This window comes from Haematobia irritans, chromosome 1, assembly GCF_050003625.1.
Source record: "Haematobia irritans isolate KBUSLIRL chromosome 1, ASM5000362v1, whole genome shotgun sequence".
Lineage (NCBI taxonomy): Eukaryota > Metazoa > Arthropoda > Insecta > Diptera > Muscidae > Haematobia > Haematobia irritans.
This window is the reverse complement of record NC_134397.1, coordinates 13,691,102-13,709,225: the sequence shown is the minus strand read 5'-3', so window position 1 is coordinate 13,709,225 and position 18,124 is coordinate 13,691,102. Positions and strand designations below refer to the sequence as shown.

Below are 18,124 nucleotides of genomic sequence, written 5' to 3'. Positions count from 1 at the left end.
GCGCCTATAAAAACCGTAGTTTTTATCAGATTTGCCTGAAATTGGAAATCCAGAGGTATTTTGGGACCATAAAGGGGTGCGTCGAAAATGGTCTGTATCGGTCCATGTTTTGGTATAGCCCCCATATAGACCGATCTCCCGATTTTGCTTCTTAGGCGTCTAGAAACAGTATTTTCTATCCTATTTGTCTGAAATTGAAAATCTAGAGGTATTTTAAGACCATAAAGAGGTGTGTCGAAAATGGTCCGTATCGGTCGATGTTTTGATATAGCTCCCATATAGACCGATCTCCCGATTTTGCTTCTTGGGCGTCTAGAAACTATATTTATCATCCGATTTGCCTGAAATTGGAAATCTAGAGGTATTGTGGGACTATAAAGAGGTGTGTCGAAAATGGTCCGTATCGGTCGATGTTTTGATATAGCTCCCATATAGACCGATCTCCCGATTTTGCTTCTTGGGCGTCTAGAAACTATATTTATCATCCGATTTGCCTGAAATTGGAAATCTAGAGGTATTGTGGGACTATAAAGAGGTGTGTCGAAAATGGTCCGTATCGGTCCATGGTTTGGTATAGCCCCCATATAGACCGATCTCCCAATTTTGCTTCTTGCGCGTCTAGAAACAGTATTTTTTATCCGATTTGTATGAAATTGAAAATCTAGAGGTATTTGAGAACCATAAAAAGGTGTGCCGAAAATGTTGCCCATCGGTCCATGTTTTGGTATAGCCCCCATATAGACCGATATCCCGATTTTGCTTCTAGAAACTATATTTACAATACGATTTGCCTGAAATTGGAAATCTAGAGGTATTTGAGGACCATAAAAAGGTGTGCCGAAAATGGTGCTCATCGGTCCATGTTTTGATATAGGCCCCATAGAGACTGATCTCCCGATTTTGCTTCTTGGGCTTCTAGAAACTATATTTTCTATCCGATTTTCCTGAAATTGAAAATCTAGAGTTCTTTTGGGACCATAAAAAGGTGTGCCGAAAATGGTGCTCATCGGTCCATTTTTTGGTATAGCCCCCATATAGACCGATCTCCCGATTTTGCTTCTTGGGCTTCTAGAAACTATATTTACCATCCGCTTGGGCTGAAATTCTTGAGCTTCTATAAACTGTATTTATTATCCGATTTGCCTGAAATTCGAAATCTAGAGGTATATTTAGACCACAAATAAGTGTGCCGAAATTCAGGTATATCGGTCCATTTTTTGGTATAACCCCCATATAGACTGATCTCTCGATTTTTACTTCTTGGGCGTCTAGAGACTATGTTTTCTAGCCGATTTGTTTGAAATTCTGGAGGTATACACCGATCTCCCGGCTTTGTTTCTTGGGCTTCTAGAATCCGTAGTTTTTATCCGATTTACTGGAAATTAGTAATCTATAATGGAATTTTAGACAAACGAAATTTCCTTTTCTTATAAAGTATTTTCGTTTCTTCAACTCTAAAATTCTCTAAAATAGCAGGCGCACTGATCATGAAAATTGCTTCAATCTGAAAGTAAAATTTCCAGATTTTACTCATCGTATGTATTTAAATAATGGCGGAAAAAATCTACACATTTAAGATTTCAAATGAAGGCGTAATTTAATCATATACACGATATGTTTATAATTTCTCTAAAACTCAAACAAAATTGGTTCTCATAAATCTAGAATCTTATCTGGTCTTCATAGGTAGAAACTTTAAGGTTTGTCTGCGGGAGCTGACTGCCTTGGGAGAAGATTTGTCATCAAACCCCCTACAATTCTATATATTATCAAGTAACCCACTACGACGAAGAGTTTTCAAAGTAAACTATCATATTTGATTCATGGTGGTGGGTATTTAAAATTCGGCCCGGCCGAATTTACTGTTGTATATACTTGTTTACTTTTCAAAAATTGTGTTTTGTTCATTTTATTGGGGTTTGTGTCTCTTGTTCTGTTTTTGCATGTTCTCTGGTATGTGGCACATGTATGTTTCGTTATCGTCTTAAGTTTTGACAGAACAAAAATTTCCTTAACCATGTGATTGTTACCACCAAACAAAGGGGACATGTAAATTTTGAAATGCAACTGAGAATATGCAAACATGTGGCATTGGCAACCGAACAACTGAAAACACTCGTGATGGTGGGTGCACTTGTATCACATCTGATAATGTTGTTTCATGTGGAAAGAAATTTTCTTTATTTTGTAGATGTTGGTACATGTACCAAGATGAGATATAAAGAGAGAATGTAGGAGATAGATTGAAAATAATAACCATGGACCGGCCCCTGAGCTCGATTGCCACTCAAAAATTTTATTTCTATAGGAAAATTTGTCAAAACTTTATTACTATAGACAATTTTGTCAAAATTTTATTTCTCTCGAAAATATTGTCAAGACTTTATTTCTATCGAAAATTCCGCCAAAAATTTTATTCCTATAGAAAATGTTGTCCAAATTTTATTTCTGTAGAAAATTTTGTCAACATTTTGTTTGTCTCGAAAATTTTGTCAATATTTTATTTGTCTCGAAAATTTTGTCAAAATTTTATTTCTATAGAAAATTTTGTTAAAATTTTATTACTATAGAAAATTTTCTAAACATTTTACTTCTATAGTAAATTTTGTCCAAATTTGATGCCTATAGAAAATGTTTTCCAAATTTTATGTCCATAGAAAATTTTGTCAAAATTTTATTTTTATAGAAAATTTTTCTCAACAGTTTACTTCTACAGAAAATTTTGTTAAAATTTTATTTTCATAGAAAATTTTATCAAAATTTTATTGCTATAGAAAATGTTGTCCAAATTTTATTGCTATGGAAAATTTTGTCAACATTTTATTTCTATCGAAAATTCCGTCAAAATTTTATTCCTACAGAAAATGTTGTCCAAATTTTATTTCTATAGAAATTGTTCTCCAAATTTTATTTCTATGGAAAATTTTGTCAACATTTGATTTCTATAGAAAATTTTGTCAAAATTTTATTTCTATAAAATATTTTGTCAAAATTTTATTTCTATAGAAAATTTTGTCCAAATTTTATATCTATAGCAAATGTTGTCCAAATTTTATTTCTACAGAAAATCTTGTCCAAATATTATTTCTATAGAAAATTTTGTCAACATTTGATTTCTATAGAAAATTTTGTCCAAATTTTATTTCTATTGAAATTGTTGTCCAAATTTTATTTCGATAGAAAAATTTGTTAACATTTGATTTCTATAGAAAATTTTGTCAAAATTTTATTTCTATAAAAAATTTTGTCAAAATTTTATTTCCATAGAAAATTTTGTCCAAATTTTATATCTATAGCAAATGTTGTCCAAATTTTATTTCTACAGAAAATCTTGTCCAAATATTATTTCTATAAAAAATTTTGTCAACATTTGATTTCTATAGAAAATTTTGTCCACATTTTATTTCTATAGAAATTGTTGTCCAAATTTTATTTCTATAGAAAGTTTTGTTAAAATTTTATTTTCATAGAAAAATTTTGTCCAAATTTTATTTCTATAAAAAATTTTGTCAAAATTTTATTTCTATAGAAAATTTTGTCCAAATTGTATTCCTATAGAAAATGTTGTCCAACTTTTATTTCTATAGAAAATTTTGTCAACATTTGATTTCTATAGAAAATTTTGTCAAAATTTTATTTCTATAAAAAATTTTGTCAAAATTGTATTTCTATGGAAAAATTTTCTCAACAGTTTACTTCTATAGAAAATTTTGTCCAAATTTGATGCCTATAGAAAATGTTGTCCAAATTTTATGTCTATAGAAAATTTTACCAAAATTTTATTTCTATAGAAAGTTTTGTTAAAATTTTATTTTCATAGAAAATTTTGTCCAAATTTTATTTCTATAAAAAATTTTGTCCAAATTTTATTTCTATAGAAAATTTTGTCAAGATTTTATTTCTGTAGAAAATTTTGTCAACATTTTATTTGTCTCGAAAATTTTGTCAAAATTTTATTTCTATAGAAAATGTGGTCCAAATTTTATTTCTATAGAAAATATTTTCAAAATTTTATTTTTATAAAAAAAAATTGTCAAAATTGTATTTCTATAGAAAAATTTTTTCAAACTTTTAATTTCTATAGAAAATTTTGTCCAAATTTGATGCCTATAGAAAATTTTGTCCAAATTTGATGCCTACAAAAAAAGTTGTCCAAATTTTATGTCTATAGAAAATTTTGTTAAAATTTTATTTCTGTAGAAAATTTTGTCAACATTTTATTTAGGTTAGGTTATGTGCCAGCCCGATGTATCAGGCTCACTTAGACTATTCAGTCCATTGTGATACCACAGTGGTGAACTTCTCTCTTATCACTGAGTGCTGCCCGATTCCATGTTAAGCTCAATGACAAGGGACCTCCTTTTTATAGCCGAGTCCGAACGGCGTTCCACATTCCAGTGAAACCACTTAGAGAAGCTTTGAAACCCTCAGGAATGTCACCAGCATTACTGAGGTGGGATAATCCACCGCTGAAAAACTTTTTGGTGTTCGGTCGTAGCAGGAATCGAACCCACGACCTTGTGTATGCAAGGCGGGCATGCTAACCATTGCACCACGTCAACATTTTATTTGTCTCGAAAATTTTGTCAAAATTTTATTTCTATAGAAAATGTTGTCCAAATTTTATTTCTATAGAAAATTGTGTCAAAATTTTATTACTATAGAAAATTTTGTCAAAATTTTATTTCTATTGGAAATTTTATTTCTATAGAAAATTTTTTCAAAATTTTATTTCTATTGGAAATTTTATTTCTATAGAAAATTTTGTCAAAATTTTATTTCTATAAAATTTTTTGTCAAAATTGTTTTTCTAAAGAAAAATTTTCTCAACATTTCACTTGTATAGAAAATTTTGCCCGAATTTGATGCCTATAGAAAATTTTGTTAAAATTTTATGTCTATATAAAATGTTATGACAATTTTATTGGTATAGAAAATTTTGTCAAAATTTTATTTCTATAGAAAATTTTATCATAATTTTATTCCGTTTGTCAAAATTTTATTTCTATAGGAAAATTTGTCAAAATTTTATTACAATAGAAAATTTTTTCAAAATTTTTTTACTATAGGAAAAATTGTCAAAATTTTGTTACTATAGAAAATTTTGTCAAAATTTTATTACCATAGGAAAATTTGTCAAAATTTTATTTCTATAGAAAATGTTGTCAACATTTTATTTCTCTCGAAATATTGTCAACATTTTATTTCTCTCGAAATTTTGTCAACATTTTATTTCTATATAAAATTTTGTCAACATTTTATTTCTATATAAAATATTGTCAAAATTTTATTTCTATATTAAATTTTGTCAACATTTTTTTTCTATAGAAAATTTTGTCAATATTTTATTTCTACAGAAAATTTTGTCGAATTTCTTTTTTTGTTAAAATTTTATTTCTATAGAAACTTTAAACTTAATTTTAATCGACTTTTTTTAGTTTAATATATACTACGTATGGACTACCTTGTAATTTAGAAGACGGTGTTAGGAAGTTTTAAGATACCTTGCCATCGGCAAGTGTTACCGCAACCCAAGTAATTCGATTGTGGATGACAGTCTTCAGTAGAAGTTTCTACGCAATCCATGGTGAAGGGTACATAAGCTTCGGCCTGGCCGAACTTACGGCCGTATATACTTGTTTTTTGTTGGAATTAAGAAAAATTGTAAGTCTAGACATTTTGTAGAAGTGTAAAAATGTTGTTCAAATTGGTTCAGATTTAAATATAGTATCCAACAAATTTTAAGAATTACATGTGGTATCGAAAATGTATGGAAAAAAGTCGTGTAGGGTATAATATAGTCAGCCTCGGTAGAATTTGGACTTTTCTTACTTTTTTGTATTTAAATTTAATTAAATTTAGTTTTAATAAATTTTATTTTTTATTTATATAATTTTAAATTTATATAATTTTATTTCAATTTCAGTTTGAATTGAGTATAATATAAATTAGTTTAAAACTTAAATGCAATATGTCCACATATAATTACGAAAAGTTTTGAAATATTTAACTAAAAATTATTTTATTTACGTAAATGCTTTACGCCGTATTAGCTAAAAGAATAGTCAAAATTATTTGATTCTGTTTATTTTAAAAAATTTCAAAATTCTTTTGAACTCTAGCTTATAAGAATTTCTTAAAAAACGTATACTCTTATGCTCTGTCGCAAGTAACTAAAATGTGAGAACCCTTGTTTTTAACCCAGATATGCCGACGGGCCGTTATATTCTGTAGCACAACAACAAGTAGATTAGAAAATGTAAAGCACTGTAAACGCAGAAACCTGAACATAACAGGTGTACTACATGTAGTACGGTCGGCATATCTGGGTTAAGAACTGTAATATTCTCTTTTCATTTAAACCCTTAGTAGTTATACAATAAATATTCTCTTGATCTCTTCTTGTACACGCCATACCAACCCATCACCACTTAAAGAAAGGCAAAATGTCTTGTCATATAATTGTGTAAGAATGAGAGTAGAATATCACAGAGATCTTATCATTGTGTGAGTAAGAGAATTGAGAAGTTTGTACATTATTTCTAAATGTAAACATTCCAAAGAGGTAATGTAGAATTAATAGGTGCCAAAGCTAGTGTTAAACTAGAACCAAAAAAAACCTTATGCTCTTAATCTCTATGGCATTGAATATTTAAAGTTTGAGGTTATGATTTGAATACATATCTTCTTAAGAAATGTTATATTCTCTTCACCTTGAAAGAGCTTAAATAACTCTAGATAAAGTAACTCACTTTAACCACTTTATTAAACACCTTCAATAATAACAACAGTCATAGTTTTTAGGGAATCTTTTTCGTTGCATTGTATTATTATTAAAATTATGCACTATCTTTAAATTAACAATCAAACAAAAGCTAGTCTCCGTCTTAGTAGTTTATAGATAAATACTCTCATGCTCTCATCTCATCATATATCCATCCACACTATGTCAATGCAGAGTAGAACTAAAGCAAGACCAACCATCTCACAACTAACAACAACAACAACAATAGCAGAAAGGTAAATTGCATTACCAGATAATTGTATAGGGATGAGCGAAGAATACCCATAACACAGAGATCTTAGCATTGTGTGAGTAAGAAAATTGAGAGTTTAAGAAAACTAAAACCTACTTCTCTAGAGGTTATTTTCATAATGGCATAGATAGAAATCTACTTTGAATGCTGCACACTCATGCATGCATACACTACTAGAACATTTGCCCTCGCATTCTTTGTATTGTGTGAAGATAATGCAAAACAACAACAATACTTTCACAGGGGAATAGACATAGTGAGTTTCACAATAATAGTGAGTTAACATAGAAATTGGGAGAGTGGGATTGGGAGGAAAAATTCAACGAAAGTTGAGATGGATAATATAACGAAATAATATAGGTTAAGTGATAATAAATTCAATAAATTTGAATTATAAAATTATTTAATAAGAAATTATTTAAAATATAAAATTAAAATATAAATTATAATATTTGAATTTATTATTGCTAGTATTTATTTATTATTATTTTATAGTTTTTTTTATCAACAATTTTGTTTTTGTTCTTTTGGTGTTTTATTCGATCTTTTTCTTTCTTATTGACGTTTTTTATCAAATTTCCAATGATTAATAAAAAATTCTATGGTAAATAAAAATATTTTCCATTTAAATTTCTCTCACCTCACTACGATTTCTCCCACTTAAATGTCTTATACAAAGTGAATAAACTTTTAACTGAGAGAAGAAAAAAAAAACAAGTTAGAGAGGATAACAGTAATGATGATGTTGTTGTTGTTGTTGTTGTTGGTTGTTGTGTTTGTTCACTACTGAAGTATGTATGATTGTTGTCACTCTACCCGAGTAGATGATGATTACGTTGATGTTGATAAGAAAGCTTAAGGCGTTAATGTCATTGTTGGTGTTTTCTACGAGTATTGCGGTTGCTATTGTTGTAGATTTGTTAATTCACTTCTATTGCATTGATGCGGCTGTACAAGGGGGGACTGTGGTGTCATAGTGTGGAAAACTGCATTAATTTCATGCATTTGCTATGGCAATGATGACACTTCTTTTTTTTTTTTTTGGTCCCTGTTACCTATGCTAATGCCCACTAGTTTGAGGTTCTAATGTTGGTTTCTAATTTAAGTAGTAGTAGTACGAGTTGTTATCTGTACAACTACTGGTAGATCCCTTGTAGTCCTTAGGATAGTTGTTTGTAGTGGGTATACAAACATGCAGACACAAGCATCGAAGAAAAATACACCTACAAATACCATGAATGCTAGTATGCCATAAATGTGGATAACATATACATGTAGGACAATGTGTTTTTGAGAGTATGCCGATAAAGCAGTGAAGTTAGAAAAACTTTGAAGTTAAAAATATAGAAAAAAGTCCTTTATTAAGTTAGAATTAACTTAGTTTTTATTTTTTTTTTTAATTTTTAAACGAACTTTTATTTGTTTATTTCAATAATTATTTTTAAATAAATAATTTTATATAAATATTGTAATTTTATATAAGTATTGTATATTCCATGTATTTTATACATTTCAATAAACGCACATTTAAGTCTAAGCTTTTTGGAGGGATATGTCGATAATGCAGTATTACAAAAACTTGATAGAAAGTTGTCAACCGTATGACAATGGGGTTTGGGAGAATATTTCGATAATGCAGTGAAGTTGGAAACATTTTTAAGTTATATGTATTCATAACAATAAAATAATGTATTCATAATAATAAAAAGTCCTTTATTAAGCTAAAATTAAAATGGTTTTTATTTTTATTAATTTTTAAATGAACTTTGATTTGTTTATTTCAATAATTATTTTTGTAAATAAATACTATTATATAAATATTATATTATAAATAATTAAAAATATACTTGATCCCATGTGTTCTATACATTTCAATAACCGCACATGTAAGTCTAAGCTTTTTGGAGGGATATGGCGATAATGCAGTACTATAAAATTTAATAAAGTTGTTAACACAGAAAAAAGTCAGCAATTAAACTGATGCTAAATTAGCTTATGTTTATAGCAAAAAAGTGTTAATTTTTCTAAGAAATTTTCCCCAGCCTTACGATTTTTTCCACGTATATCTCAAAAAGCTTATGAATGGATATAAATTTCAATAATCGTTCAAATATGTTCAGTGTTAACTAAATGGAAATAAGGTTCCACTGATTGTTTCTTTAAGCCCGGTATGCAGGCTCTAACGAAAATATCAGTTACGTGCCGATAACACAGTTTTCCCATGAAAATAACGCCTCACCAAATTTTCGTTCGCAAATATATAGCAAAACATTTCTATAGGGTAGCGGAAATTTCCGCTAGAGCTGCATACCGGCCTTTGTAGGAAAGACGGATACAATAATAATAGCATCAGACATTGGTGCCAGTATTTTTCTGGTTTGCTTCCCAAATTAGGACACATTCGTCCCTAAAAATCTCCAAATTAAATCAAAATTCCTCATAGAAATCCTTCATACATTTTTGTCAGGTTTTTATGAAAAATATAAAGAAATAGGCTCTACGGTAGAAAATCGGTAATCATTTAAAAATTAAAAAAAAAAACAAGTATAAACAGTCGTAAGTTCGGCCTGGCCGAATCTTATGTACCCTCCACCATGGATTGCATAGAAACTTTTACTAAAGACTGTCATCCACAATCGAATTACTTGGGTTGCGGTAACACTTGCCGATGGCAAGGTATCTTAAAACTTCTTAACACCGTCTTTTCAATTGTAAGTTAGTCCATACGGGGTATATATTAAACAAAAAAGGAAGATTAAATACGTATATAATTCAGTTTGACAAAATTTTCTATAGAAATAAAATTTTGACAAAATTTTGTATAGAAATAAAATTTTGACAAAATTATCTATAGATATAAAATTTTGACAAAATTTTCTATAGCAATAAAATTTTGACAAAATGTTCTATATTAATAAAATTTTGACAAAATGTTCTATATTAATAAAATTTTGACAAAATTTTCTATAGAAACAAAATTTTGGTAGATTATTTTTGGGGATCGGCTATATATAACTATAGACCGATATGGACCAATTTTGGCATGGTTGTTAGCGACCATATACTAGAGGATCGGGTGAATTTTGCTCGTCCAAGGGGCTCCGGAGATCAATCTGGGGATCGGTTTATATGGGGGCTACATATAATTATGGACCGATTTCGACCAATTCCTGCATGATTGTTAGAGACCATATATTAACACCACGTACCAAATTTCAACCGAATCGGTTGAATTTTGCTCTTCCACGGGGTTCCGGAGGTCAAATCTGGGGATTGGTTTATATGGCGGCTATATATAATTATGGACCGATGTTGACCAATTTTTGCATGGTTGTTACAGACCATATACTAACACCATGTACCAAAGCTCAGCCGGATCGAATGAAATTTGCTTCACTTAGAGGCTCCGCAATGCAAATCTGGGGATCGGTTTATATGGGGGCTATATATAAATATGGATCGATGTGGACCAATTTTTGCATGGTTGTTAAAGATCATATGCTGACACCATATACCACATTTCAGACTGATTGGATGAAATTTGGTTCTCATAGAGGCTCCGCAAGCCAAATCGGGGGATCGGTTTATATGGCGGCTATATATAATTATGGACCGATGTGGACCAATTTTTGCATGGTTGTTAGAGACCATATACTTACACCGTGAACCAAATTTCAGCCGAATTGTATGAAATTTGCTTCTCTTAGAGGATGGGCAAGCCAAATCGGGGGATCGGTTTATATGGGGGCTTTATATAATTATGGATCGATGTGGACCAATTTTTGCATGGTTGTTAGAGACCATATACCAACACCATATACCAAATTTCAGCCGGATCGGATGAAATATGCTTCTGTTAGAGGCTCCACAAGCCAAATCTGAGGGTCCCTTTATATGGGGGCTATACGTAAAAGTGGAGCGATATGGCCCATTTGCAATACCATCCGACCTACATCAATAACAAGTACTTGTGCCAAGTTTGAAGTCGATAGCTTGTTTCGTTCGGAAGGTAGCGTGATTTCAACAGACGGACGGACGGACCGACGGATATGCTCAGATCGACTCAGAGTTTCACCACGACCCAGAATATATATATATATACTTTATGGGGTCTTAGAGCAATATTTCGATGTGTTACAAACGGAATGACAAAGTTAATATACCCCCATTCTATGGTGGAGTGTATAAAAGATAAAGAAATAGGCTCTGCGGTAGAAAATCGGTAATAATTAAAAAAAATAATAATTAAGAAAAAAACGTAATTTGATACTCTTATGCAAAGAAAAATAAAATTAGCTTAAAGTTTAAAATCTACTTATGCCATATAAACTCCTTCATATTAACACATTGAATTGAATTTTCCGCAAGTGTTATAATATCTGGTACTAAGTTGTCTATAATCCTTTTTCTATTGCCTTTCATTAACAACAACAAAAAAAACAACATGCCATTGATTGTTCCTGTCAATTAAATCCTCTTATGAAAATCTCTATAAACATAAATCCCTCAGAAATACCTTTTTATTATTGTAATTTTTATTGATGCCATTGTTGCTACTACTGCAGGATATCATCGTCCCCGTCATCATCATCATCAACATTAACCCAATTCCTCATCAAACTCATCCGTATTTCATAAGAATACAATAGCATACTTCCGTATCGTTTTATCCTAATTTAAATTCTTTAAATAATGAAATAATTCCACAAATAAAATTCTGGGCCATTCACAATGAAGAATGAAGAAAAAAAATATGTAAAGAAAAGAAAAGGCGACAAAACAAGCTTTGACACCATATATATTTTAGATTGAACTACAAGAGGATTACAAAAAGTCTGGGAAGAACGAACACAATCCTACAATCAAACCCCTAGAAAATGTCTGTGAAAAAAAAAAACAAGAATGAAAAACTAAGAATAATATATTTGATGACCGGAAAACGGAAGTGGAGACTTTGCCCTCTCCACAAGAGGATAAGAAAGCTCTTGAATCCCATGAATAGAAGGCAAGAGTGTGATAGACTTAGGAAATACAATCTCTTTTGAAAAAAAAGGAAATAAATTTAAAAGTTATTCACACCACGACAATATAAAACTAAATCGAAAACTTTACGACCATTGCACATTTATTGACACTCGCAAACAAAACATTCACATAAATATACACTAAGAGAGTAAACAAAAAAGAAAATACTCAATGTGTGCTCAACTACAGAAATTATAAAAATCTCATAGAGAGGAAGATAGAAAGAAAGAGAAAGGGTGAGAGATCAATCTTAAGAAAACATCTTTTTAACCTCAATGATATGGAAATAAAAGGATTTTCGTAGAAAAAATTCAAAAAAAAATCCTTCAAAATTCAATGATCATTTTCTTTAATTTTCTTTGTCCATAAGTTTCGAATAATAATTAATTGTAATACGAACAATTTATATTTGAAGGGTGTTTTTATATATTTATAAGGTTATCCAATTTTTAGAATATAACTTTCTGGTTTAGAGAGGGAGTGAAAGTTTGAAATAGATCCATGTTAAGAGAATATCATGTCATGATATGAAATCATAACTATTTTCGTAGAATGATTTTGTATAAAATTCCATGCGTAAAGAATTTTGTATATTCTTTTAGAATAGAATTTATAGTATAGAGTCCAGGTAGGGAAAATGCAGAACTAATGTATATTTTTCAATATTTTTCACCCGTCAGTCAGTACCAGAGATGGTCGGTATCAAACTTTTTTAGGTTTGCGACTGTCGCAAAGTTGTAAACGTCGTAAACGTCACATACGTGTCGTAAATGTAGGAAAAGTAACAAAAGTCGCAAACTCAAAATACTTCAGTCGCGTCAGCTAGGCAGCAAATTCGATGATATCCAAGACGATGGTATGTGCGAAGAGAAGGTTTTAGTCCCCACATTTTCCCTATTTCCTTTTGCACGAGTACAGGGAAACCGTGGATTTTCTCGTCCTTTCTTAGCTTTAAGTTCAGTCTCCTGTCCAATATAACCCCAAGGTATTTTGCACACTCACCAACGGGAATTTCGATACCACGTAAGAAAATAGGCTTGACGGTGGAAAAACTTTCACAAATTTCTGCAGAAACTCACAGCGAATGCTGTCATGCTAAATTAAAAAATGTTCAGGATTTCTTCTATTCAAAATTAGGTTTTCTACAGTAGGTTTACGACTTTTGCAACATACGTATTAACCGTCGCAAATGTATGTCGCAAAAGTCACAGTTTGTGACAGGCCAACCCTGGTCAGTACCATAGTACCCACGCAAATGATTTAGTAGCTTTTGTGTACACATTTTTGAGCCCATATCAGATTTATGGTACAATAGATTTGATAAAATATTTTAATATTTAGAGAAAGTCTTCAACAAACTTATTTGTTAATAGTCTTTCACAAATTTGCCACAACAAACGGAAAGAAAATCTCGATGTTTTAGTCGAAAAACCATGTGATTCTATATTACACTTCCACACGAACACTTTCTAAATAATAAGTTATCGATCACTTACTAAAATAATGCAAACCTTTACAGTAACGGTCGAAACTTGAGACAAAAATAATTTACCAATATTTGGAGAAGATCTTACCAAAAACTACCAACAAAAATATTGTTTTGGAAAAATTTATTTTTTCAGAAAGTTTTGTCAAAATTTAATTTCTACAGAAAATTTTGTCAAAATTTTATTTCTGATGAAAATTTAGTCAAAATTTTATTTCTGATGAAAATTTTGACAAAATTTTATTTCGGTAGAAAATATTGACAACATTTTAGTTCGGTAGAAAATATCGACAACATTTTACTTCGGTAGAAAATTTTGTCAAAATTTTATTTCCGTAGAAAATTTTGTCAAAATTGTATTTCTATAGAAAAATTTTGTTAAAAGTTTTGTTTCTATAGAAAAATTTTTCAACTTTTTTTCTATAGAAAATTTTGTCATTTTTTATGGAAAATTTTGTCAAAATTTTATTTCTATAGAAAATTTAGTCAGAATTTTATTTCTATAGAAAATTTTGTCAAAATTTTTTTTCTATAGAAAATTTAGCCAAAATTTTATTTTTATAGAAAATTTTGTCAATAATTTATTTCCAAATAAAATTTTTCAAAATTTTATTTCTATAGAAAATTTTGTTAACATTTTATTTCCATAGAAAATATTGCCGAAATTTTATTTTTATAGAAAATTTTGTTAAAATTTTATTTCTATAGAAAATTTTGTCAAAATTTTATTTCTGTAGAAAATTTTGTCTAAATTTTATTTCCGTAGGAAATTTTGTCAAACTGTTATTTCTATAGACAATTTTATCAAAAATTTTTGTTATAGAAAATTTTGTCAAAATTTAATTTCTATAGAAAATTTTGTCAAAATTTTATTTCTATAGAAAATTTTGTCAAAATTTTATTTCTACAGAAAATTTTGTTAAAAGTTTTATTTCTATAGAAACATTTTTCAACTTTTTTTCTATAGACAATTTCTTTAACTTTTTTTCTATAGAAAATTTTGTCAAATTTTTTTTCTATAGAACATTTTGTCAAAATTTTATTTCTATAGAAATTTTTGTCAAAATTTTATTTCTATAGAAAATTTTGTCAAAATTTTATTTCTATAGACAATTTTGTCAATAATTTATTTCCAAATAAAATTTGTCAAAATTTCATTTCTATAGAAAATTTTGTCAAAATTTTATTTCCATAGAAAATTTTATCACAATTTTATATCTATAGAAAATTTAGTCAAAATTTTATTCCTATAGAAAATTTAGCCAAAATTTATTTCTATAGACAATTTTGTCAATAATTTATTTCCAACTAAAATTTGCCAAAATTTCATTTCTATAGAAAATTTTGTCAAAATTTTATTTCTATAGAAAATTTTGTCTAAATGTTATTTCTATAGAAAATTTTCTTAAAAGTTTTATTTTTATAGAATATTTTGCCAAAATTTTATTTGTATAGAAAATTTTTACAAAATTTTATTTCTATAGAAAATTTTGTCAAAATTTTATTTCTATCAAAAAGCTTGTCAACATTTATTTCTATGTAAAATTTTGTCAACATTTTATTTATATAGAAAATTTTGTTAAAAGTTTTATTTCTATAGAAAATTTTGTCAAAATTTTTGATTCTATAAAAAATTTTGTCAAAATTTTATTTCTATAGAAAATTTTGTCAAAATGTTATTTTTATAGAAAATTTTGTCAAAATTTTATTTCTATAGAAAATTTTGTCAAAATTTTATTTCTATAGAAAATCTTGTCAAAATGTCATTTCTATAGAAAATTTTGTCAAAATTTTTGATTCTATAGAAAATTTAGCCAAAATTTTATTTCGATAGACATTTGTGTCAATAATTTATTTCCAACTAAAATTTTTCAAAATTGCATTTGTATAGAAAATGTTGTCAATTTTTTTTCCATAGAAAATTTTATCAAAATTTTGTTTTTATAGAAAATTTTGTCAAAATTTTATTTCTATAGAAAATTTTGTCAAAATTTTATTTCTATAGAAAATTTTGTCAAAATTTTATTTCTATAGAAAATTTTGTCAGAATTTTAATTCTATAGAAAATTTTGTCAAAATTTTATTTTTATAGAAAATTTTGTCAATAATTTATTTCCAAATAAAATTTTTCATAATTTCACTTCTATAGAAAATTTTGTTAAAATTTTATTTACATAGAAAATTTTATGAAAATTTTATTTCTATAGAAAATTTTGTCAAAATTTTATTTCTATAGAAAATTTTGTCAACATTTTATTTCTATAGAAAATTTTGTCAAAATTTTATTTCTATAGAAAATTCTGTAAAATTTTTATTTCTATAGAAAATTTAGTCAACATTTTACTTCTTTTGAAAGTTTTGTCAAAATTTTATTTCTATGAAAAATTTTGACAAAATTTTATTTCTATCGTAAATTTTGACAAAATTTTATTTCTATAGAAAATTTAGCCAAAATTTCATTTCTATAGAAAATTTTGTCAAAATTTTATTTCTATAGAAAATTTTGTCAAAATGTCATTTATATAGAAAATTTTGTCAAAATTTTATTTCCATAGAAAATTTTATCACAATTTTAATTCCATAGAACATTTTGTCAAAATTTTATTTCTATAGAAAATTTTGCCAAAATTTTATTTCTGTAGACATTTGTGTCAATAATTTATTTCCAAATAAAATTTGTCAAAATTTCATTTCTATAGAAAATTTTGCCAATTTTTATTTCTATAGAAAATTTTGTCAAAATGTTATTTCTATAGAAAATTTTGTTAAAAGTTTTATTTTTATAGAATATTTTGTGAAAATTTGATTTCTATAGAAAATTATTACAAAATTTTATTTCTATAGAAAATTTTTATAAAATTTTATTTCTATAGAAAATTTTGTCAATATTTTTTTTTTTTAGAAAATTTAGCCAAAATTTTATTTCTGTAGAAAGTTAAAAAAAACCGCTTTGACGAAAATGAACGAAAATCAACCAAATTCCATTTTCTCCGACTATTGGACCAAAGTTAAAAATGAATATTTTTTTGTACCGATTTTGGTTCGCTCGGACTGATTTAAGAGAGTGATTAACAAACTTGATTGTGAAGATTATGGTGTTAATTTGCCAAATTATAGCATTATTGAATTTTCACTTTAAATTTTACTAAATTAATTTGAAATATTAATTTTTGTTGCGTTTTGATTAAATCAACATTTATCTTAAGAATCAGTTGAAGATAGAAAGAATTTTCATTATGAAATCGAAATACCCAGTGACAAAAATTGCATATATTATTCTCTTTATTTCCTTCATGTCCAAGAGAATATGCTAAACAAGAGAGCCTTCGCACACAAGAAGAGAACAGAAATATCAATAAATAGCCAAGGGGATAAGAGCAAAAGAAATTTGCAATACTCAGTTGCATATATAAAATATAGAATTTTTTGCTATTATTATTATTTAAGGAGTTGGCGGTAATATTTTTTACTATATTATAATAATCACCATTTATTATAAAATTTTTATTTTTTTTTCTAATTTAAGAGAATGATAAAATAACTTAATTGTAAAGATTAAGATTTTAATTGCTAAATTATAGCAGTTGTGGTCAGTGAGTCCACTATAAATTTTGCTGAATTAAATTTTTTAATTAGTTTTTTTTTTAATTTTAATTTTATTTTTTTTTTATTTATTTATTTATGAAAACAACATTTAATTTTTATTGCAACATTGATTCTAATGAAGCTTTTAACCACCACTCCTACTACTAAACTTTTGCGTTTTGATTTCATAGCAAACCAGTCGAAATCCATTAACTTTTTCCCCACTTACACTCAATCAACGATATTTACCTTTAATGCCTATTCATTTGTTTACACCTTCTTCTCATCATTTCAGACAAACCCATTTGCCGGGCAGACCAAAAGAAAATCTATGGTGTTGCCCGCAATGAGGCCGCAGAAATATTGTGTGAGGTTGATGCATTTCCACCGCCAGAAAATTTCAAGTGGTCATTTAACAATACAGCCGAAACCTTTGACATGCCACAAAGTGGATTTCGAGCACACTCAGCACAAGGATCCACTTTGACATACACACCGGTAAAGGTAAGTCAAAGCAAAGGACTTTTGGTGGGGGGGGGAGGTCTAAAAAGGATTTTGTATACACAATAGAGAGAATACGAAAGAGAGAGAGTGGCGGAAGACGCCTAGCCATTTACTTGAGTAAATCAAAGTGTCAAAGACATGGCTACTATTTGCTTCAACTTCAAGTGATTATAGTAATTACAAATGGAAAAGAGTAAGAAAAAGAAAAATGATAAATGACCAATGGTCAAAGAAATGACTTCTATAAAATCCATATGCCATAATTATCTATTGAATTGTCATCAAAATTATATGAAAGAAAATAGCAGATTGAAGGTCTTAGTATCAGTCTCCTTATTTTACTTAGAAATATTAAATATGTCAAACAAAAACCCTATATTTTAATCATTCATAAATCATTTTGTTATAGAGAAAAATTGCCTTTGGAAAATTACTAGGTAGTTGAAAAAAAAATTCTATGCAAATATCAATATTCCCTATCCTAAAG

At 28.1% G+C, this 18,124-nt stretch overlaps 1 protein-coding gene across 1 annotated transcript in view; it reads left to right on the top strand.

The window, feature by feature from the left end:
* The window catches only part of side-VI (sidestep VI transmembrane protein), a 663,002-nt gene that overhangs the window by 560,129 nt on the left and 84,749 nt on the right, over positions 1–18,124 (top strand). Inside the window, exon 13 of the mRNA XM_075289298.1 lies at positions 17,429–17,637. Within this exon, the coding sequence (XP_075145413.1) occupies positions 17,429–17,637 (209 nt within the window). The remainder of the gene's footprint in view (positions 1–17,428; positions 17,638–18,124) is intronic.